Raw genomic sequence first — 23,594 nt, 5'->3', positions numbered from 1 at the left:
GAAGCAGAAATCACAATTAAGCACATTAAATTCAAAATCCAGGGATAAGGAACAAGAAATAGAAACTAGGAACTAGGCACAAAGCTAAGAACCAAGAACAAGGGACCAGTCACAAACAGGAACACTGCATCAATGACCAGCGGTGGACTGAAGCAAACTCAGGCTTTTGAAGCTGCTTAACGAGCACACGCCTCAGGTGTGCTGCTTGTTGCACCTGCAGCCACATGTGTTGCCTATCCTCCATCCAACCTTGTCTTGCAAGGGTGGAGATGAAGCAGTGGGCCAGTCATTCTGGGAAGCATAGTCATTTGATTAAAGCAGCATGCTGGCTGCCAAAAACCTGGAATGGATCCGGAAGGGAAGTAGCTTGGAAAATAAGGATTTAGTGCTCCCACTTCATCACAGCACTGTAGAATAAGGTTCGGAAGGAAAGTCCAGCAGGGAATAAACCCCAAATCATGCCCCCAAGTGGTAGGAACAGGAGCTAAGGGAGCGAATCGTGACAATAGCATATTTTGATTTTTTGCTATCTGCTTGATGAGTGTATATATTTATTTTGGATATCGATGTTTGTCCTGTGGATGGCTAGAATCAATGACCTGACACACTCGGGAAATATAAAGTTCAACATACATTTTGGAGAACCTGTACAGCGGTTGGGCACAATAATAAAACTAAGAAGCATAGGAGTGCAATGGAAACGTCAGACTGGGTCGAAGGACTGTGCAGCCACTGAAAGTTTAGGGCAACAGAAAAGTCTTTCCAAACAGTTATAATAAATGTCTTTAAGCTTCTAAGCAACTTGGTACTTGCTTTCTCCCAGGTTCTTGGTCAGTCACCCGCAGTACTTGGTTGTGGAAATATCTCCCATTTCTATACTTACTTCTGATGGGTGTTTGCACGTGGTGTGTTCTCCTTCGAGTTCTCTGCTGGTTGTTCCACCTAGTTGACCACAACAGAGATGTAATGGTGCAGTGAGGGGAAAAGAGAGGTTTGACTCAAGGTAAAGGCCTCACCTAAAGTCTAGCTTATGGACCAGAACAGTGAGGCATGGTGGGCAGCCAGCTATTCTGTGAGATAAATCTGATATTGTGATGCCATCCGGTATCCCCAACGTCCCAGCCTCTCTCCTTCTTGCCTTGAACTCCAACCCTCAATCCTCCTCATCGCAACCTCTGGTTGCTCCTCTTTATACTTTCTCTCTCACAATCTGTAGTTCACTCCTCCACTACACACTAGAACCATAAGGTCCACAAACGTTCTATCCCTTGTATCTAAGGATTCCTCCCTGTGTCACTACCTCTCATCAATGTACCCCCAAGCTTGCTTTTCACCTTCTTCCCCCACTGTCACTGTCCTCTCCTTCACCCCTCTGGGAACTGAACTCAATAACGTTGCTCCCCATGCCACTTTGGCCACCTCGCTTACTTTCACTCCTTTGAACCCCGCCCTCTACACAACTGCCAGATCCGAGGCCTTCACCCCTTTGGGAATGTCCTTCGCTCCTCGGAGCACCAACTCCTCTATTCTCGGTTTACCCTCCTTGGCTGCCCTTTTCAGGCTCTTCTGTTAAACCTTTAGGTACCTATAAGGACAAGCCCTCTAGATCTCTTCTCCAGACGTCTGGGCTTTGGCTAGCCTCCTGTTGTCTCCTTCCCCCAGCCCTAAATTGGTCCCTTACTCTTTCTCCAGTTTCAAGCTCACAGCCCTCTTCTGGTCTCTCCAAACCCCCACACTGTCATACAGAGCGGAGTGCTTTTGTAGTGCTGTGTTCCCACCTTCCAGCTCCTCTATGGTGAAAAAGGATTCAGGTGTGTTAGGAGTGATGAGTGTTGGTTGTCGGGCTACACCCCGTGGGATGGTCAGCAGCCCGGATATGGGACTTAGTATTGGCTGTTTCAACCCCTTGGGTGGTCCTCCCATTGTCTTCGACACCCACCCTGCCTTAACAGCCTCTCTCTGAGTTAAGGCAACTCAGGTGCGTCTCCTCAGGCAGCTCGGATTGGGATTGTCTGGTGGGGCCCACCCCTGAGAATAACTTACATTTCTGATATGGAACTTGGAGCTGGCTCGTTTCTTCTCTTAGGCAATCTGCTCTCTCTTTGTCACGCCGGAAACTGGCCCACGGAGTGGAATCTACTGGCCCATCTGTTCTTAGTTGTGTTAGAATGGAAGCCTTGTGCGATGGACAGCTGTTTGACTATCGAGTGGCCCTTCCTAATAGAGGTCCCTCTTTTTCCTGATGTAGAATTATTACAGATTCCTGCAGATGCAAGAGGGGAGCTGGGTGTGAAGGTGCTGCTGGTTATGCGGAACCACCATTCCTCATTTCCCTCATGGGGACAGTAGCTACAGTGTCTCCAGTTTCTGCGGAATCTAAAATACTGTGTGTGATTTCCGTTCTCACACCTGGCCAATAAATTCCCTCCTTGGTCTGTTCAGTTCCTTGGGGCCCTGTGGGGACAGGATACCCATGCCATCCTTGAACTGGGGTCCCATTAAGTGCCCCTCTAAGGAAGCACAGACCAAGGGGTGATCTATTAGCCCTCAAGTGACTGACCTGTGCCATGATGGTGACCTGGGGATCCTCCCCATACCGCTCCAGGTCTATCATCCTCTAGTTTGAGGCGGTACCAGACCTATTGGACAACCCCGCTAAGGGCCTTCTGGAATAAGCACAGCACTTTGTCACGGTATTCCACAACAAAGATTCTATATTTATCATACAGGTTGTCAGATTGAGTGACCTTAGCTTTTCTTTATTGGGATTGACTTGACTTCTATGCAGAATTTGCCATCAGTAAAAAGACAAGACACTATTAAACAATGTAGAGGGTGTGAGGGACCTGAAGGCATCCGCCCATCTACTCCCCTTGGAGCTTCCTCTCAGGTGGCCAGGTTAAGGCCATCGCTCTTGGATCCGGACCCTGGGGGTGGTGTCATGGTCTCAGAGCAAGGACCACGAGTTCCATCACACAAAGGGTCCAGTTGGACCCAGTCCTGGCGCCTTTGGCACCAGGCTCATGAGAAAGTGTGCGCTGCACACTTTATTTCTAGTGCACGTGCTATTTCATCCTCTGCAGGACCCCCACATGCATTCTGGTCAGGTGTGGCCATAGGAAGTCATTGGGCTGCACGTGCAGCATCTTCTGGGAGTGGCAGGGTGGAGCCACAATGCAGGGCTAAGGGGCGTGGCTGGGACCAGGCTATTTAAGCCTGCCCCGCCCGCATGCCAGCGCTTCGGGTTAGTCTGCTCATTGCAGCGTAACGCTCACCGCCGCCTGAAGCGTTTCTTTCCTGATTCCAGTGATACCATCGCCTGAAGCGCATCTTACCTGATTTCAGCAAGACCATCGCCTGAAGCGCATCTTACCTGATTCCAGCAATACCATCCATCATCACCTGAAGCGCATCTTACCCGATTCCAGCAATACCATCTACATCGTCTGCAGCGCATCTCACCTGATCCTAGCAGTCACTGCCGTTGGAGCGCATCCTTATCTGTTTGGATTTCCTTTCCAACACTTACTTGGGAGCTCATCTAGGCCAGCATCCTCGTGGTCCCAGCCATCCATCGACCTCCGGCAGATGTTTGGATAGCTGCTCCTCGTCTGACTTCGCCAGGCCATCCCTGCAGGAAAAAAGACAAAGAAGGTTAGAAACAACATAAAGACATTACGCTAAGGTCGCGTGCAACACAATCCTCACGCTGACCGTAGAACCAAACGTACCATCTATTTGGGACATTGTAAACTCCTCAGGACTACCAGCACCGCGACTCCACTGGGCCTTGCATCACCTATTGGGGAAAAGGAAAGACATCACAAGGAATATGAACAATAATCATGAAAAAATAGACATGGCAAAGGAATACGGACAATAATCATTGTTAAAGAACACTTACCTTAGCAGTGGATCAGTCAAGCCAGTCTGGGCTGCCAAGCACATGGACCAGTGAAGGAACTGGGTCCATTTAAAGCGCCCCTGCACTGGAGAAGCAGGACGGAGAGCTCACCCTCATAAATAAACAGATGAGACTATATGGGTAAACGCATGCTCACCACATTCTGGGAAGAAGGGTTCAAGGGAAACTACAGCCATATCACAGCATTCTCACGGCATCTCGCATTCTCATAGGGGCAGTATCAACAACCAGAGCAATCCACAACACAGGAGCAGGGGAAGAAGCCTGATCCAGGGGAGCCAGTTCCAGGGAGGACTGGCCCGTGCCCCAACGTTCCCGCAGAGACCAGGTGAGCGTAACAGAACGCAAAGCCTCTCTAAATATCTGCCTGGGCGTTATGGAGACCTCGGAAACTGACCAGTTGGCCCAACTACTGGGGGAACTGCGGGCCGAAGTTCATGCTTCCAGACAAGAGACCAATGCCGTGAGAAGGGACCTTATTGTAGCTCGACAACGAACTGATGACTTGGCAAGACAGATGCTTCAGACACACGCAGGTCAGGTTCCATTACCGGGGGTTGCACAACCACCTATGCCGCAGCCATCGCCACCAGTTCAAGTGGTACTTCCAGGCCCGCCCGAACGTTTTATCAGCGATCCAAATAAGTATGCCATATTCATGAACCAATGTCGTCTTCACTTTCTGTGCCGACCTGGAGCTTTTCCTAACAATAGTGCAAGAGTTGCCTTTGTTCTTTCATATTCAGGAGGAAGCGCAGCGCACTGGTCGATACCATTAGTAATCCAAGATGATCCTCTACTCCGGAACTTTGGAGAATTCCAATGGGAAATGGAAAAGTTGTTTGCTAGGCACACCGAAGGACAAGCCCTGGATAACAAAATATTGTCCCTCAGACAGGGAAACCAAGATCTGCTGACTTATATCGCTACCTTTAATCGTCTTGTAGCACAGACAAACTGGCCTGAAGAGAAGAGGACCACACTCTTTTATTGGGGATTGCGTGGGGAACTAAAGGATGTGCTAGTCCAAGTGGTCAACCCTCCTGAAGGGTGTGCGGAGTACATCAATCTGACGGTACAGCTTGAACACAGGTTGCAGAATCGAAAAATGGATTGCACAAGAACTGAAGGGAGGTCGGTCTATATGCAACCGCTGGACAATCCAATCAAAACCCACCGAACCAATGCAGATCGGGGGATTACGGGCTCCTATTTCCAAGGCGTAGAGTGACAAAAGGAGACAACAACAACTCTGTTTATACTGCGGAAGAGCGGGACATTTTCTCCGGGAATGCCTGGTAAAACCCCCCAAAAGGATAGTAGGTGCAAAGGACAATGGCAACGAAGAAAAAGAACAAAACCCGGAAAGCTCCAATGTCCGACAAGCGTAGGGATCCACTTGTCGAGCGAAAAGAAGGAATCTGTACAGACCTCACACCTGGTCATCCTGGTACTTTTGGTCAACCATCAACAACCAACAAAGGTACATGCCTTGGAGGCATATATTGATAGCGGAGTGGTGGGAAATTATATTGACCAATATCTGGCTGCACGAATAGGCCTTCCTCTCCAGCAAAAGCTCAAATCGGAAAACGTCACAGTGGTGGATGGTTTACAGTGGTTATCGGGCCCAGTGACGCAATATACCGACAAAGTCATGCTGATGTGTCAGGATGGTCATCGGGAAGACCTCTCGTTCGATCTTATTGGGGCTCCCCAGTTTCAGATGATCATAGGAATGCCGTGACTGGAAACTCACAACCCTAGGATCGACTGGCGAACACGAGTGCTGACCTTTCCTCAAGAATGTGCTAGCATCTGCTACCACAAAGGTGTGAAGGGCAAGGAACGCAAAATGAAATCTATCCTGGGGCTCTCTGGTTCCCTACCCCCCCCGAATATCTGGATTACAAGGATGTGTTCCAGAAGGAGCAAGCAAACACCCTGCCTCCACACAGACCTTACGACTGCCAGATCGATCAGGTGCCCGGAGCACAAATCCCCTGCAGTCGAATTTACGCTCCAACTAAGCAAGAAAACCAACATCTGAAGTCTTACCTGGATCATTATCTAGCTAATGGTTTCATCCGCCCATCTAAGTTCCCTGCCTCCTCAGCTCTTTTATTTGTACCAAAGAAAGAGGGCGACTTAAGAACTTGTACCGATTATAGAGCACTGAACCAAATCATAGTAAAGAACAGATACCCTCTGCCACTCATCCCAGAACCTCTAGATCAAGTGAAGAATGCTCAAATCTACACAAAACTGGACCTACGAGGAGCCTACCATCTTGTGAGAGTTAAAAAGGGAAACGAGTAGAAGACCGCATTCCGAACCAAATATGGACTTTTCGAATATCAGGTCATGCCCTTTGGATTATGCAATGCCCCGGCGGCGTTCCAATTCTTCATGAACGATTTGCTCCACAAATTATTTGATGTTTGCGTACTCGTTTACATTGATGACATTATTATTTACTCTATGTCCAAGGAGGATCACGTAGGCCATGTAAGAGCAGTTCTGGAAACGCTTCATCAGCATCGGCTGTTTGCCAAATTGGAAAAATGCTTCTTCCATGTCACAGAAGTTACATTTTTGGGCTTCATGCTTACCCCACGAGGAGTTCACATGGATACACGCAAGGTGGATGCTATCCTTCAGTGGCCATCACCAACATCCACAAAAGGAGTACAAAGTGTGCTCGGATTTTCCAACTTTTATTGACGGTTTATTCCCAGGTTTCACAAATAGTTCATTCAATCACCTCCCTGATGAGAAAAAATAAGAAATTTCTCTGGTCCCCCGAGGCAGGAAACGCCTTCCAGGAGCAGAAACTTGCCTTCACTTCAGCACTAGTTCTTCTGCACCCCTGACCTGATCTGCCATATGCGGTCGAAACAGACACCTCCAGTATAGCCATGGGAGCAGTATTGTCAAAGAGAGACTCGGACACGTGACAACTACATCCCATAGCATTTTGGTCTCTTAAGTTTTCTGCGCCGGAATTAAATTATGCAATCACTGACAAGGAACTATTAGCAATCAAAGGAGCCTTCAAAACATGGAGACACTATCTTCTGGGAGCAAGGCACACAGTCATGGTTATCACAGATCACCGCAATCTGCAATACTTGAGCAGAGCCCAATCTTCACGCTAGATTCGTTGGGCTCTTTTCTCTGCAGAATACGATTTTGTCATTACTTACAGACCTGGAGTGCTCAATGGGAAAGCGGACGCTCTATCACGCATGGGTGAGGACAAGGAAGCTTACGCAACATCTGAGCCTGTGGCCATTATTCCCGAAGAACGGATCCGGAACCAAATTGCTGCCACCGCCTGTTGGTGTTCTCCGATCTCGGATGAACCAAACTGCACAACAGGAGTGGTTAGCAAGGGGAGACCAATACACCATCAAGGATGATCTACCCTATTTTCAAGGAAGACTATAGATTCAGGAGAAGAAATTGCAAGATCAGATAATAACAAATTACCATGAATCATTAGTCAAGACTCTGGCCAAAATTCAAAAGGGCTATTGGTGGCTAACCTGGAGAAAAGACATTGCCCAATTCATTGCAACCTGTGGTGTGTGCGCTCAACACAAATCTCAGAAGTTAAGCCCCGCCGGGTTACTACACCCCTTGACTGTACCACCAGCACCATGGCATACGCTGTCTATGGACTTTATCACTGATCTTCCTCCCTGCAACGGATTTAACACGATCCTGGTTATTGTAGACTTATTCTCCAAGATGGCTCATTTTATTTCATTGAAGGGGTTTCCCACTGCTTCCGCCCCTGCCACTGTGTTTTTGGAGCAAATTGTTAAGTTGCATGGTTTCCCATCGGTATTAATTTCAGATCGCGGAACACAGTTCGTCTCAGCTCTCTGGAGGAGGGGCTGCAAGATAGCCAAAATTGACCTCCGGTTAGCCACGAGTGTTCTTCCCCAAACCGATGGCCAAACTGAAAGGACCAACCAGACTTTGGAGCAATACCTGAGATGTAAGTTACAACAAACTGAGGAGTCCTGGAAAGATATCCTTTGGTTGACAGAATTTGCCTATAATAACTCCGTCCACACTAGCACCGGACAGACCCCATTCTACACTGTGCAAGGTCGACATCCTCGAACATCCACTTGTGATTCGCCTGACGAATTGGAAATGCCAGCAGTTGCAACATTGCACAAGACTATCACTCGAACCCTTAAGGAAGCGGCAGAAAATCTGACCAGAGCTAAGGAACAGAAAACATTTGCAGACTGACATCGAAGAGAGGCTCCGCATTATTAAGTCGGGGATAAGGTTTGGTTGGCGTCCAAGAACATTCCCTTGAAACGACCCTGAGCCTTCCGTCCCAGGTACCTAGGACCTTATCCCATCAAGGCCATCATTAACCCTGCTGACATGAAATTGGATTTACCAGCTAACATGCAGATCCATCCGGTGTTCCATGTCTCTCTTTTGAAACCAATGAAGCACAACCCGAGCCCGACATCATAGGAGGGGAACCGGAATACAAAGTCAAAACCCTTCTGGATTCCAAGATAGTACGATCTAAACTGTATTACCTTATAGACTGGAAAGGTTATGGACCTCAAGATCGTACATGGGAGCCTTATGAATTTGTCCATGCCCCACGGCTAATCAGACAATTCCATCGTAAAAACCCCACCAAACCTGGACCAGGTGGGAGAGCGTGCGTGAGAGGGGCCTTGAGGAGGAGTGCTGTCATGGCCACAAAGCAAGGACCACGAGTTCCATCACACAAAGGGTCTAGCTGGACCCAGTCCTGGCGCCTTTGGCGCCAGGCTCATGAGAAAGTGTGCGCTGCACACTTTATTTCTAGTGCACATGCCATTTCATCCTCTGCAGGACCCCCACATGCATCCAGGTCGGGTGTGGCCATAGGAAGTCATTGGGCTACACGCGCAGCATCTTCTGGGAGTGGCAGGATGGAGCCACAAGGTAGGGTTAAGGGGCGTGGCTGGGACCAGGCTATTTAAGCCTGCCCCGCCCGCATGCCAGCGCTTCGCGTTAGTCTGCTCACTGCAGCATAATGCTCAACGCTGCCTGAAGCGCTTCTTACCTGATTCCAGTGATACCATCGCCTGAAGCGCATCTTACCTGATTTCAGCCACACCATCGCCTGAAGCGCATCTTACCCGATTCCAGCAATACCATCGCCAGAAGCGCATCTTACCTGATTCCAGCAATACCATCCATCATCGCCTGAAGCGCATCTTACCCGATTCCAGCAATACCATCTATATCGCCTGCAGAGCATCTTACCTGATCCTAGCAGTCACCGCCGTGGGACCGCATCCTTACCTGTTCCCGATTTCCAACACTTACTCGGGAGCTCATCTCAGCCAGCATCCTAGCGGTCCCAGCCATCCATCGCTCCTGCGTCTCTCCTACCATGCATAACATTTTCACGAAGCCCCCGTTTGATGATCTGGAACTTCTGGGTGTCACCTACACTAACTATGCAGATGACACTCAGATTCTCATCCAACTTTCGGGGGATTATGAACAGGATTTGGCCTTGGTGAATAAGATATACCTCATCATCCAGGCATGGATGGCCCGTCATGGTCTATGCCTGAATGATGACAAAACGGAACCCATCATACTGGGGAATGTTATAGATGGCAGCACCATTAAAGTAGCAAAAGAGGTAAAAACTTTAGGTTTTTACCTCGACTCTTGCCTCTCTCTAACAAAGCAGGTGAGTGTGATGGCCTCTAGAACCGCATACACCTTTAAGTTGATTAGAGCAGCAAAACCATACCTGTCCACTACCAGCTCCCTCACCCTATCAAGAGCTCTAGTATTATCTAAATTGGACTATTGTAACGCATTATACATAGGGTCTAATAAACACACGCTGCAAAAAATCAAACATTCCAGAACAATGCCATCAGAGCCGCCTTAGGAATCCCAAGAAGAGAGCATATCTCAGATATCAGAAGACAATCTAATTGGCTCTCTACAGCGGACAAAATTAAACTTAAAACAGTATCAATAACATTCAAAAGTATTAATGATATAGCCCCCAAATACCTAACAGAAAGGTTCAAAAGAAGAACTTCCAATAGACCTACCAGAGAAGCATATACCAACCAGCTAGTTGTGCCCCCATTTAAACTGAGCACTGCCGGAGGCAACAGCTTCCCTGTCAAAGCAGCCCAGTTGTGGAACTCCCTCCCACCCTCTTTACGGTCTGACCAATCCTATCCACACTTCAGACTCAACTGTATTAATTGGCTCAAAGAAAACGACCTATAACTGACCGACACCAGGACTACTTACGCCTTACCCATCTGTTAATCTGTAGCTGAACGCATACTCACATGCTCATCTCCCCCGCTTACTCCACCTTGCGTTTTGACTGTCAATGTATACTGTGTATACAAATACCTGTGTATATAACTCTGTATATAACTCCGTGTACAAACTTGTAGGGTAATCATTATCCTGTTGTCAATGTATCCTGTATCTACGTGAAATGTGTAACTGTAACTTGTAAGCTTAAAGTATTCTTGCACACGCGCCCGGGTACCTTCGGGTCTGGCGCGCGCTATAAATAAATAAACAAACAAACATCGACCTCCGGCAGATCTTCGGATAGCTGCCCCTCGTCTGACTTTGCCAGGCCATCCCTGCAGGAAAAAGGATGAAGAAGGTTAGAAACAACATAAAGACATTATGCTAAGGTCGCGTGCAACACAATCCTCGCGCTGACCGTATAACCAAACTTACCATCTATTTGGGACATTGTAAACTCCTCAGGACTCCATTGGGGCTCGCTTTCAGCACCGCGGCTCCACTTGGCTTCGCATCACCTATTGGGGAGAAGGAAAGACATTACAAGGAATACGAACAATAATCATGGGACAATAAACATTGCAAAGGAATACGGATAATAATCATTGTTAAAGAACACTTACATTAGAAGTCGATCAGTCACAGCCGGTCTGGGCTGCCAAGCACATGGACCAGTGAAGGAACTAGGTCCATTTAAAGCGCCCCAACACTTGAGAAGCAGGACGGAGAGCTCACCCTCATAAACAAACAGGTGAGACTATATGGGTAAACGCATGCTCACCACATTCTGGGAAGAAGGGTTCGAGGGAAACTACAGCCATATCACAGCATTCTCACGGCCTCTCGCATTCTCACAGGGGCAGTATCAACAACCAGAGCAGTCCACAACACAGGAGCAGGGGAAGAAGCCTGATCAAGGGGAGCCAGTTCCAGGGAGGGCTGCAACCGTGCCCCAACATCCCCACAGAGACCAGGTGAGCGTAACAGGTGGATATGCGATGGGGGATCACCTGGGTGGAGGGACATTGGGGAGTGGGGAAGAGGGTCTTTAGGTGAGGCATGGTATCTCCCTTTCCCTTATCAAAATTAATCCTACCGCCCTACCTTCATAGGTTTTTGACAGTCTTTTCCTCGTTCACACACACCAACTGTCCCACATGCATACTCCTTTATGACTGTGATGATGAAGAGGCAACTGGGAGTTATGCACCCTACAGTAGGTGACACTACTTTAATACTGAGTCGAGGAAGAGGACTATGGAGTACCATTACAATGCCCATGCATGACCCACTAATAGAATTCACTATAGTCAGGCAAAGGACTTGCACCTGCAAATGATTGAGAGGCTACAGGTGCATAAAAGGAGAGACAGGCAGGAGCGAGGGAGAAACCTGCCTGGGAAGACGGACACAGGAACCCGACGTGGGGCAGGCTGGAGAGGGGCCAGTAAAAAGGACGCCAAACATTACCGAGGGGTGGGAGATACTCCTGCAGTCCCCTGTGCCATGTGTCCACAACCAGAGCTGTGGGACAAAGAAGACACCAGTGCGCTGTAGTCCACTGCAGAGAGGTTTGAAGGAGGCGAGCACTGCTCGCCGGAGCTCCCAACACGCACAAGGGGAGTGAGAAAGAGCCGGAGATGAGAACAAAGACCCCTGCAGGTGCGGCCAGACAGAAGTGAGTGAAAGATAGGGAACACTCCTACCAGAGCGTTCCAGGGGCTGGATTTGGACAGAAGGAAATGCTGATAGCACAGAAACATTATAATGAATGGGTTTGAAGACTGAATGGAATAATATTGAATATCGAAGTCCAAAGGAAAGCCAAGAACATAAAGTGCCATGGGTTATCGGTTGTGAGACTTGTGATGGGTGGGTCGTGTGGTCCGACAACTGCGCCTAGACCGATTAGCCCTTGCTTGGGAAAGACCCAGGAAGGTAAAGATACAGAAGGTGTTTTGTTTAATAAGTGTTAAAGTGATTGAAGAAAGAAGCAATCTATGTGAACTATTACAAAATCAGAAGGGTTACAAAGTTGAGCTGGAATCATTATTGAAAGCTGAGAGATTTGAATTGACTGTGGTTTTGAAGCTGGAAGAGCTGCCTTCTTGGGGAAAGACACCCCGAGACTTTGTGAACTGTGGTGACCTTGGGGAAGGGAACCCCTGAGGCCTTTTGGAGTTGTTTTGAACTTGGGGAAGGAAACCCAGAGGCCCTTTTTGGAACTGCTTGAACCTGGGGAAGGGGAAGCTGAAAAGCAAGCCAGGAGCTCGAAGCTCGGAACTTTATATTGAACACTGTTTCTTTTATTGCTGACATCCCTACACATTGTATATCTTTAGTTGTGAGGTTTTGGACATGTTTAACGTAATGACACAGACAATGCTTAGTTCCTTTCGGTGGGGAAATCCCACCTTAGCATAGAGCAGGTTAGGCCTTACTCCATCCTGACATATAAGAGAAATATATGTTTTTTTAGAAAGGTGAATCTGTTGTCTGTGTGTTACTTCATGATGTCTTCACAAGGGTCATTAACATTAAATACCATGAGATAGTATGTGGTATGAGGTATAAAACTTCTCCCGTGAGTGCACTAAGCATAGCTCGTTTGAGGATTATTTAATATGGCCTGAGTAAGATGTGCAAACCCCCTATTGCAGCAATACTCTCCACCACACAGCCCACAGTAATGTATCTGTGAAGTTCACCTCAGCCCTTCTTTTATACACACACCAGATAGCCGTTCTTGTTACAAGTAACAGGGGCCTTCCCGCTAGGAGGCGTTAACTGCAGATTGAGGGCCAACCTTATCTACAATCTTGCCAGCAGAGTCACAGATGAGTATCAGAAAATAGTGGCCCCAACGTTCGTGGCTCGTAAGCATGTCGATCACCATTGGAGTCTGCACTGATTTATGAAGCGCTTCACCTTCCATTATTTATCTGCTGCACTGCATGCACACCATCCAGGCTCACCAGCCCGAGCTGGAGTTGAGCTCGGGTATCCAGAAGTTGCAGGCACTAAAATAGCTTTCCATCTGCTGGAAAGGAGAACGTTGCATAGGCCCATGTCGTGGCTGGGAGAGGAGTCACATCTGCTGTATGTATCTCGGGGCACCTTTCTAGCCAGTACACATAGCAGGAGATGCGAGAGACTTTCCACAAACAGGGCCAGTGGAAATGCTGTGTAATATTGGGGTCTAACCACCAAAATAATATTGGCAGCATGGCTGGAGCTCAAAGCCTACGTTGTCTTCAAGGCATTGGCTAAACAGTGCCCCCCCCTTGCACTCCTTTCTGCACTTTTTTTAAACTCTCCCCTTTTGTAAGAAAAGGGAAGTGCATTTTCTGTTATTGGCCACCAGCTTTGAACTCCCTTCTCCTTAATTTCTTTGAGAATCATATCGTATTTAGCAAAGTGATTAAGTCTTGACTATTTCCTGCCTGGCCTTCAAATTCCTGTCACCAGTTCTAGCACCTTAAGACTGCAGGGTGAATGCATGCTCTACAAATCCAAATACCAGTTCTAGGCTTGTGCCCATTTTTGTTTTTATACCTATAACTATGCCACTGCTGGGTGAACTTTGTTGCCTCCACACGGGATAAGGTTGTGGCAAGGTTGGGTCAGCTGAGCAGGGCCTTGAGATTAGAGAAGCAGGTCGGGGGTGGGGCATGAATGTTGGTAGTGAGCATTCAGCTTGATGCTAGAGGGCTGGAGCGTTACAGTGAAGGTTCTTAAGTTTGATGATGTGTATGGTGACTTCTGGGTGAGATGTCAAGCCCTGCCTTAAAGAACAGTTTATAGGGAGGCCACTGTTTTGCAGAGAGCCCGACAGAGTACCATAAGTAAAGAGAAGTCTAAGAATATCAGGGAATGCTGAACACCGCGCACAGGTAGCAAAAAGTTAATGAGTCTATCAAGGGTAGAAAAAGCCTTTCCTACAAATCAAAAAGACTGTATATTTGAAAAACGTGGTTTAAAATAAAGTGTAGTGAATTCTATACTCACTTGATGTGGTACTGTTAACACATTTCCTCCTTTCAAATCCACAAAAATCTGGGTAAAGTGCTTCTTCTTCTTGTTTCACTCTTAATGAAAAGACAGAGGTAACAACTGGATGGGCTAGTAATAAACATAAAAGAAATATTGATAATCATGTCACCAAATGTAAGTTTTACATAGCATATTCAGAAGAATCATAATGCTGTGACTTGAAAACAATTGCATCATTAACTCAATGGACTAGTCACTGAGAGCTGCATAACCTTTCAGGTGCCAGATAGGAATATGTTTTTGTTAAGATCTTCTAATAGAGACCTGGAGCATCAAATTAAGTAAGTTTTAGGCAGAAACCTGTGCAGTTCCCTCTGGGACCACTGCAAAAGATTTAAGACTACAGGTGTTTGGCAGTAAACCCACTTGGTAGCAGTCTGTACCACACAGATTCACTTGGTAGCTGTGGCCGAGCAGTCAGACTTCCCTCAAGAAGAGTTAGGCAGTATACAGAGTATTCACAATAGGTCAGAAGAACACAGTAGAACAAGCAAACACTGACCAGAGCTTGGTGTAAAAGAGATATAAGTATTTATTTAAAACCACATCGGATAAAACACACAGGCACTAATATTAAGCAGTTCAAAAACACGGTCACTAAAAGATATACACTCCCTTAAAAGAATATTAGACAAGTCTTAAGTAAAGCCCCACTTATTTTCGGTGAGCGCTTAACGCATTTGGCACTCTAATAATTTGTTTTAAAAGGGAGAGAAAAGCAGAGTATAAATTGAAACAGATCCCAACACTTTCACAAGAACACAGCAAGAGAGGAAGGCAGAGTCAAACCGTGAAGTTAGAGTTCAGAAGGCCGGATCCACTTTAAGAGGATCAGAACGAAATGTGTCCAAGGTCACACAGTTGAAAAGTGCACAAAAGTCTCGAAAAGGTTCAGAAAGAGTTGGACCAAAAGAAAGGGACCAGTTAAATGGTCAAGGCAGCCAGCCCAGTCCAGAAGGTTAAGGGGTTATTATTACCTTGGAGCAATCTTTAGAAAGGGAGGCCTGGCGGACACGGTACCTTAAAGTGGCGAGAATACTCCAGCGGGAGCAGTTGTTCCTGGCAGCGGATGCAAGTCGGTGCTTCGTCCGGGGGAAGAGAGGATCTCGTCGGGGAGGAAGACAGGAGTCCGTTGCACTGCCAGGGAAGAAACCAGCCGCGGAGTTCTCAGTTAAAAGGAGCGGGCCTTTGGTTCGCGGTCCAGTGGTAAGTGGCTATCCGGTTGTCGGGGTGCTTGGCACGGGCAATTCGACCACAAGACGTCCTGGGATGCGAGGAAATGAAGGTAAACTGGTTGTGCCCACCAGTCAGGGGAAGAAGACTCTCCAGCAGGGAGATCTTCTCTGTCGTCGGGAAGTGGTGAGTCGGTTCCGCAGGGCTCCACCGGTGGTGTCGTCGTAGCAGGTCAGCTCAGCTTCTCCCTCGTCGGATTCTCCGGTCCTGTGGCGACTTCTGAAGTTCCAGTCCCCAAAGCCCTGCTTTTATGCAGCACACCCCCATTCACTCAGCCTAGCTGTCAATCAAACATGCTAAGTGGTGAGCTGGCCGGCTCACCACTTGGGCCAATCACACAAGAGTGCGACTTGAGTTACCAAGGTAACTCAGTCCAGGGTGCCTAAACCCCCTCCCACACCCTCTGTGGTACCCAGACAGAGTGGCACCACTTTTGGAGGCTTCTGTGGAGAAGCCCGCCAAAAGTGGAACAAAGGGCTAGACTTGGGTTGGAGTCACAGAAGAGAACACAAATGCCATTTTAGAATAGAGTCCTGGCAAAAAATACCAAACGGCGACTTAATATTAAATAAATAAACTGGCGGTATGTTAAATAAATAAACTGGCGGTATGTTCGAGGCTATGAGAATTAAATAATTAAAGTTGGTAGCCTCGAACAATGGGAAAATCCCATAGGGATATATTCGCGGTCGAATATAAAAAGTAGTATCCACTGCCACCAGCCAAAACTCAATCAGGGGGGACGGAGACGTGCCCCCTCGACTAACAGACCCTGGGGCAATCAAATTGCCCCGTCCACAATATGATGGTTTGTACTGGTTTCTGTTCATAATTTGGGACTAGTAAAGCCAATGGTGACTTTACATGCCCTGGGAGACAGTAGTCAGTCCCAGGGTATGGATTCTATGGTGGGGTGTCACTATGACACCCCTGTGTCACTGCACGGAGGGTGCTGTGTAACACACATAGTAAAAACACATGAGACCCTATGGAGTAAAGGACTCCATAGCCCATAAAACACATTAACAGTCAAAGGAACACCATAGATCATGTCCAAGAGTGGGAAAAAACGAGTCTCACTCTTGGCAGGAGAAAAAAACAAACTCCAGAAATCCAGCAAAGCTGCTGGGGCACTCACTAGGTTAGGAAATTCAGTCTAAACAGAGAAGTCTCCCTAACACTAAGTTGTTGAGAACATTACAGATGTAACACTGTATTAGAAAGATTTCTGGAATTGTAACAACATGAGGAAACATGCACTGGGAGAGCCAATAGTTTTGGCGTTTGTATAGTCAACACATTGTGCCCGGTAGGTGGTCTCTTAGGCCCTTGCTGTGGGACCAGACAGGTAGCTAACATGGGCAAAAGGCAATGGCCACTTTTTCAAAGATTGCCATCAAATTAAGAAGTCAAATTAAAAACAACAACAATAATACTATGAACAGGGTGTCACAACATGGCTGGGACCAAGAGTTATGCCAAGACTCAAAGTTTCTAGTTTCACTACATTTTATCACGATCACAGTGCACATGATATGCCAACTTAACATAAAGAGAGCTTTTAACAAATAATACATTAGGATGGTCTGGCTCTCCCACTCCTGGATAGGCGTCTGAGGCCTTCAGATTTTGAGCAAGTTCCTCCAGGTCACCCCGGTATGTCCTCAGTCCAAAACACGGTTTACCAGCCCCTTTGTAGTACTTTTTGCACTGTAGGTTCCTGAGGGGTTCCCAAATGATAGAAGGTTTCTAAGTAGTGTGAGATACCTGAGACTGTCTAACTTACTAGTCCCCGGGTAGCCGTCATCCAGGTGGCCAGGACAAGGCCATCGCTATTGGATCCAGTTCCTCGGGATGGACCAGTGCGGAAGGATCACCTGGAGGGGAGGTCCTCATGGAGTGGAGGTGGTACACCAGAGGTGAGACGCGGTATCCCCCTTCTTAGAACAACTTTTCCCCATCTTACCACGTAGGATATTCAGACACTCTACACGCCCCCTCCCCTTTCCTTTGCTTACACAAACACTTTTGCACAACATGAAAGACAACGGACTAACACCAGAACCATTTACCTGACATGTCCCAACACAAGAGTCAGGCAAGGTCAGGCAATTGACCAGAATCACACACACCTGACGTCCCTTTCCCTTCCCCACAGGGATAAAAGATGGAGCACAAGAGCACACTACGAGAGAGGAAGACTGCACAATGAGACAGCTATCCCAGTACGCCCAAGCAGCGAGAACCGAAAGGTCAACAAGGAGAGAAGCGACCTTGCTCTTTCCGACCCAGACTTGCAAAGGCTCCCAGAAAGGAATCATAAGACTGCGAACAATAGCCAGCGTGTGTTGCAGTAGACGTCAACTGTACACAGAGCTCTCCTACACTGAAAATCAGGACAGGGAGAGACGATTGGGGCTGTGGTACCGGCCTTGACTCCAGAGACAAGAAAAGCCAAGCGGTTCATCACAGCCGGTGAGTCGAGGGAAGAACCGATAAGAAACTGAACTGTGTTGAACGAAAGAAGCGAATAACAAGTTAAGAGAAAATCAAAGAACTGGTAACTCCTAAAGGGTAGACCAGCTACAGATGAGTCCAGCACCAGGTGTGTGCTCACTTGAGAGACTCTGGCTAATTCCCTATTGTTGAAACTACCAAAACCACAAGGCCTTGGGAAAGCCGCCAGGAAAAGGTCAAAGTGGTCATACAGGGGTCTAGCAAAATCCTCTATACAGTCGAAAGTGTTTGACCGACAAGTAATGGAAAAGCTAAGGGAGATGAATCCCGCATAGTGAGAAAGGAAAAGGAACATTGTGTTGGCAAGAGTGAACCCGACGGTGGGATGCCGACAGAAAAGGGCGAAGCATGATGCCCCAATGAACATTGTGGTGTCAAGGGGGAACTCGACAGAGGGATGTCCACAGTGGATTGTTTAAAAAGACATTGGGCCTCATTACGACCCTGGCGGTACGGAGTGAACGGCGCTGTAAAAGGTGCCGGCGCCGTTCACTCCGTACCGCCGCATTAGGAGTTCCCCTCGCGGGACACGGTACGTACGCCTGGGAAAACCAGGCGTGTTTACCGGGTCCCGCGAGGGGAAGAGGGAGCAAACAACGGGCCATCTCATAATGGACCGTTGTTTGCTCCCTCTCCCATTCCCATTCAGCCCTATGGGGGCTGAAATGAGAATGGGGAAGGACCGTGTCCGGGTCCTTGGAGGGAGGAATTACCGGGCCTTCCGAACTCCGAGGACACGAGGACCCGGACCCCGCCGAACTCGTAATGAGGGCCATTAAGACTTGTGAATACGAAACGTGAAATGGTTTTGTACACCAAGCCGTGGTGAAACCCGACAGAGGGAGGCAAACATTCTAGAAGAGTCTGAGCCCGGAAAAGGGGGATCTAGGGATGAAAAGCCATCACCCAACGACACGTGAATTCTAGAAGGGTCTGAGCCCGGAAGAGCGGGATCCAGGGTTCAAAAGCCATCACCCAATGACAGGTGAATGTAGTAGATGTTTTTTAATACAAGCCATACTGAACCCAAAGGAGGAAGGCTGACATCCGAGAGGGGTCTGATCCTGGAAGAGGGAGACACAGGGGGGAGGAACCATCATCCTAGTGCAACCAGAAAGGAACTTTTGTTTATTATTTTTAACCTATCAGGTCCTTGGAGGTAAGAAACTTAACCACTGATGGTCCTGATATCGCTAGGAACTTTTTGTGGACCTGAGCCCAGAAGAGGGGGATCCAGGGGTGAAAAGTCATCATCCAACGTACATACGGAAAGGAACTATTTGTTTCCTATTTTGAACACCTCAGGTCCTCGGAGGCAAGAGACTTTTTGTATAAAAGAGACTTTACCACCGGAGGTCCTGATACCTGAGAACGGAACTGTAGTCTCGTGCTGAGAAAGCTTCAGAGTGTGCTGGGCTCAGGAGTCCCGCCTTGTCCGATGCTCAAAACGTGTAGAGGGGAGACCCCCGGCTACCACATCCTGCCTTATCATTTGTGAACACTTCTTTCTTTCTTGTGAACCCTATCCCACACTCTTCTGCATTTAGTTGTAAGGATTGGTAATAGTTTTCGTTTAGGAAAGGCCCTTTTATTTGGCAAAACGCCACTAGGACTGCCTTATTATTATATTATTATTTGATGGTAACAGCTTGCTCCCATCTTAGATTTAGGTTTAGATTAGGCGTTTTTCCAACCTATACAGTTTGATAAACACCCTTGAACTGTGATCACTTGTGTCTGTCTTTACTGTTGCCACCATGAGTTCCTTACAGTAGTGTGTTGGGGATTTTAAGGTTCCAATTTTTTGTGTAGGCTTCCAAATCTCATAGAACTAATTTAACTCTAGTCAACAGGTTTTTAAATAGTTGTGTAAGGGCTGAGAGTCTTCCTGGATGAACAGCCTCTTGGTTTGCTTTATAGAGGGCCCCATCTGCTTTCTTCCCTTCTGTCCATCTACTCCCGACGTACTCTCCCTGTGCCACACTTGTTCCTCCTTTTATCTTCTGGGCCTGATTGGGGCAACCTGGTCAACGAGGACCTGCCTGGGCAGACTGGCTAGGCTGCAGTGATCAGTCCCTGTTTCCTAAGGTTCACAAAAATCAAAAATTAGATGTCAGCACCCCCTACTCAACATCATTACCACCTTCTGCTGTCCCCGATTCCTCTGCAAAACTATTACCACCTCTGTCAACCCTCCTCCATAAGGCTACTTTCATCTCTTGATGTCGTTATCTCTTCCTTATGACTACTGCCACTTCCTGAAGTTACCACTTCCTTGTCAAGACAATTACCACTACCTGAGCCTACCACCTCAAGACTGCTACCACCTCTTGATGTTACCATGCCCTCTTCCACAATGCCCCATTCATCTCTTGAGGCCACCCCCTCATATCCCTCAATACCTACCACCTTCAATTCCTGGTGTTGCCACATCCTCTACCTCAATACCATATTCACCTGTTGGCTGATGTTGCTGCTTCCTCTTCCACAATACCACCCTCATCTCCTGATGTTACACCTCCTCTCCCTAAATACCAAACTCAGCATTTGATGCTATCATTGCCTCAGTACTTCTTCCCTCCTCCGATCCCTTGCTCACCAGTTTCTACTTCCACCGTACTCCTCAGTCTCTCCAATGTCATCTGCCAATCCAGTTTCTGTTCTCTCCAATCTTCTCTGTTCGTCAACCGTCCCCAAACCCTAAACTCCTTCCCCAACAACTCGAACTACCTGACTCAAGCCTTTGGTTTATATAGGCCTCTATGCCTTACCTTGGGTTGACTCTTTCCAAGGGTCTGCACCAGTGCTCTACAACTAATTCAGGGCTGGTATTGGCTGTCTGTTCTGAGCTCAATAAAACTTACTTTCAGCTTTATCAGCTGGGCCAAGCCTTTGTCTGGCCTCACCACCGTCTTGACATTTATGTTGTTCTGCCTGTTTCTGCTTAGCACTGCCTTGGCAAGGACGGAAATCTTCTGGTTCCCAAGCACACGAGACGTCTGCGGGTAAATCCCTAGGTAGCTATCTAACTTCCTGCAATCTGAAGAGAATGCTGGCTGTTGGAGAAAGTGCACGCCTATTTATCCCTGGCAAGGGTGCATATGGGTAGACAATCGGGTAGTAGGTTTTAATCATTTGAGGGGAACCATAATGCAGGAAAACGGAGACCCAGCAATTTTGTATCCTGTACAGGACTCAGTAAGCATTTTTCATGAGGTTTTGAAATTACTTATACTGCATGATGTTGTACAGATTAAAAAGTATGCATTTAAAAGGCATCTCAAGGAAGACGCTTCCTATCCATGACTTGCTGTGTTTGTTTTCATTCTGGAGGAATTTGGATGGGACTAGAGGGGCTTTAAGGCTCTTTCGGTTGGATGAAGATCCACATACGTTTCTCTTGTAACTGTCTCCTACCAAATGACAGTGAGCAAGGGAGAGTGACCAGGGGGTCCACTGCATAACGCCCCCAATCCCATCATCCACTAGCTCAGGGAGGCATCCAGCTCCCTGAGTCACCCACTTGGTGGTCCTCAGAACTAAGCAGGGGACTTTGTTGCAAGGGTAAGCCATGAAGCACAAATAATTAAAAAAAGCCATATGAAACCACTAAATACAAACATCCTCCCGGGCATTTCTACTGCCCAACAAGGTGCTGAATCTGGCTTGAATCTTAAGGGTGGTCACGATACATTGTGATAATGCACATGCAACATTGTGGCTTCACATCTGTAACAAGAGTACAAAAGTGGAAGGCATTCTGGCGGCTTCTACTTTAATATTACACGGTGCAGTCAGCATTTACTAACATCCAAGAATTATCATCATCTGTGTAGGCAAATACAGGGTCTTTAGTTCGGTCTCCAAGCATTCTTTAAAAATGGAATGCATTTTGACCCGTATCTCTATCTCAACTACCTTTACCCTCAAAGTTCTGCTTGTTTATCGACCTCCATGGGCTGATACTGCATTTTATGCTGAATGTCCGGCATTGGTGCTTGAATTGCAAACTAAATATCCTGATCTGATTACTATTGGTGACTTTAATCTGCCTGCTAATTTGGTCACGGCAGTGCAGGTCACCAATTTTATGGCTCTGATGGCTGCCCTAGGACTCCTTCGGGAGGTAAATGCCCCTACCCATCAACGTGGCAATACGATAGATCTTATTTTTGCCCCACTATCCTATGTTGCCACTGCTACTCTTATCCCTGTAATGTGGTCAGGTCATCTTATGGTGCTTTTTTCCATCCCTCTCAAAGTTTCTCCCCCCACTGTGACAAAGTCTGTAATTCTTAAGCGCAGTTGGTTCGGGGTGTCTAATCTTGAGCTGACTACCTCTTTACAAATTGTGGTCCTGTGGCAAGCTGTTCCTTGGCCACATTGGAAGCTTCTTTCACAGCAACTGCTGACGCATTTCCCCCTTATAAGCTATGCAAGCAACTTAGCCGCCCCCCTGAACCATGGCTCTCGCAGGAATTTAGAGAAAGTAAATTACGGTGAAGGCAAGCTGAAAGAAAGTGCCATCTCAGCTACTCCTCTAAAACCCTCTTTCATAGTACTCTTACTGCCTATCATCACAAAGCAGTGTTGAGTGCAAAAAGAGTTTATTTTGGCCATACAGTGGAGAGGGCTATTAATAAACGGAAAGCCCTATTTGATTTAGTTCAATCTCTCTCTACGCCAGAGATAGGACAGGCTGTGGTGCCGCCCTCTCAGGACTTATGTGACTCCCTTTCAACTTGCTTTGTGACAAAAATTGCTACCAATCGGGACAACATTAAAGTTGAGGCTATGGCATCGATAGCTGATACGGTTCTTGTGAAACCTCCCCCAGCTAGAGGGTCATGGTCCACATTTCCCCTTTTCTCTAATCTTGATGTTCTGTCAACTATTCACCGACTGAAATCTGCATCCCCTGCGGATGCTATACCTTTGGCTGTTCTACAGGAGGCGTCAGGTGATCTAATCACTCATATCACCTCAGCAGTTAACGCCTCTTTCGCTACTGGAGTGATGCCGTGCTCACTTAAGCATGCCCTAGTTATTCCTCTGCTTAAAAAGCCTTCCCTGGATCCGGACGTGCTGGCCAACTATCGCCCTATCTCGCTCCTACCATTCATGATGAAAGTTCTGGAGGCACTGGTATCTCCCCTTTTTGTCTACTTTTCTGGAGTTCTCCCAGTATTTTGATCTATTTCAATCTGGTTTTCGGCCTGGTAGAGGTACAGAATCTGTTTTGAACTCAGTAATGGACGATCTGTTATGTCTGGTAGATCAGGCTGGTGTCGGAGCAGTCCTGTTATTAGATCTGTCGTCTGCTTTCGACACTGTCGACAATTCTCTTCTTATTTCCCGTCTATTCAATGCCGGCCTCTCTGGCCAAGTCCTGAACTGGTTCACGGCTTTCCTGGCAGACCGCACTCAATCAGTGTCTCTTCCTCCTTTCCGCTCTGCCCCGGCCTCTCTTTCAGCATTGTCCCCTATTTTATTCAATATTTATATTAGATATCTTCTGCTCCTCATTCAGTCA

General features: G+C 47.4%; 1 protein-coding gene across 6 annotated transcripts in view; it reads right to left on the bottom strand.

Moving 5' to 3' along the window:
• LOC138527196 (zinc finger protein 334-like) overlaps positions 1 to 23,594 on the bottom strand; it is a 445,682-nt gene that overhangs the window by 180,938 nt on the left and 241,150 nt on the right. For all 6 annotated transcript variants that reach the window (XM_069638318.1, XM_069638311.1, XM_069638308.1 and 3 more), the window contains exon 6: positions 14,267 to 14,380. In XM_069638318.1, the coding sequence (XP_069494419.1) occupies positions 14,267 to 14,380 (114 nt within the window). The remainder of the gene's footprint in view (positions 1 to 14,266; positions 14,381 to 23,594) is intronic.

This window comes from Ambystoma mexicanum, chromosome 1q (genome assembly GCF_040938575.1).
Source record: "Ambystoma mexicanum isolate Mex_15411 chromosome 1q, UKY_AmexF1_1, whole genome shotgun sequence".
Taxonomy (NCBI): domain Eukaryota; kingdom Metazoa; phylum Chordata; class Amphibia; order Caudata; family Ambystomatidae; genus Ambystoma; species Ambystoma mexicanum.
The sequence above is the reverse complement of the archived record's forward strand: the minus strand, read 5'-3'. Positions and strand labels throughout refer to the sequence as shown.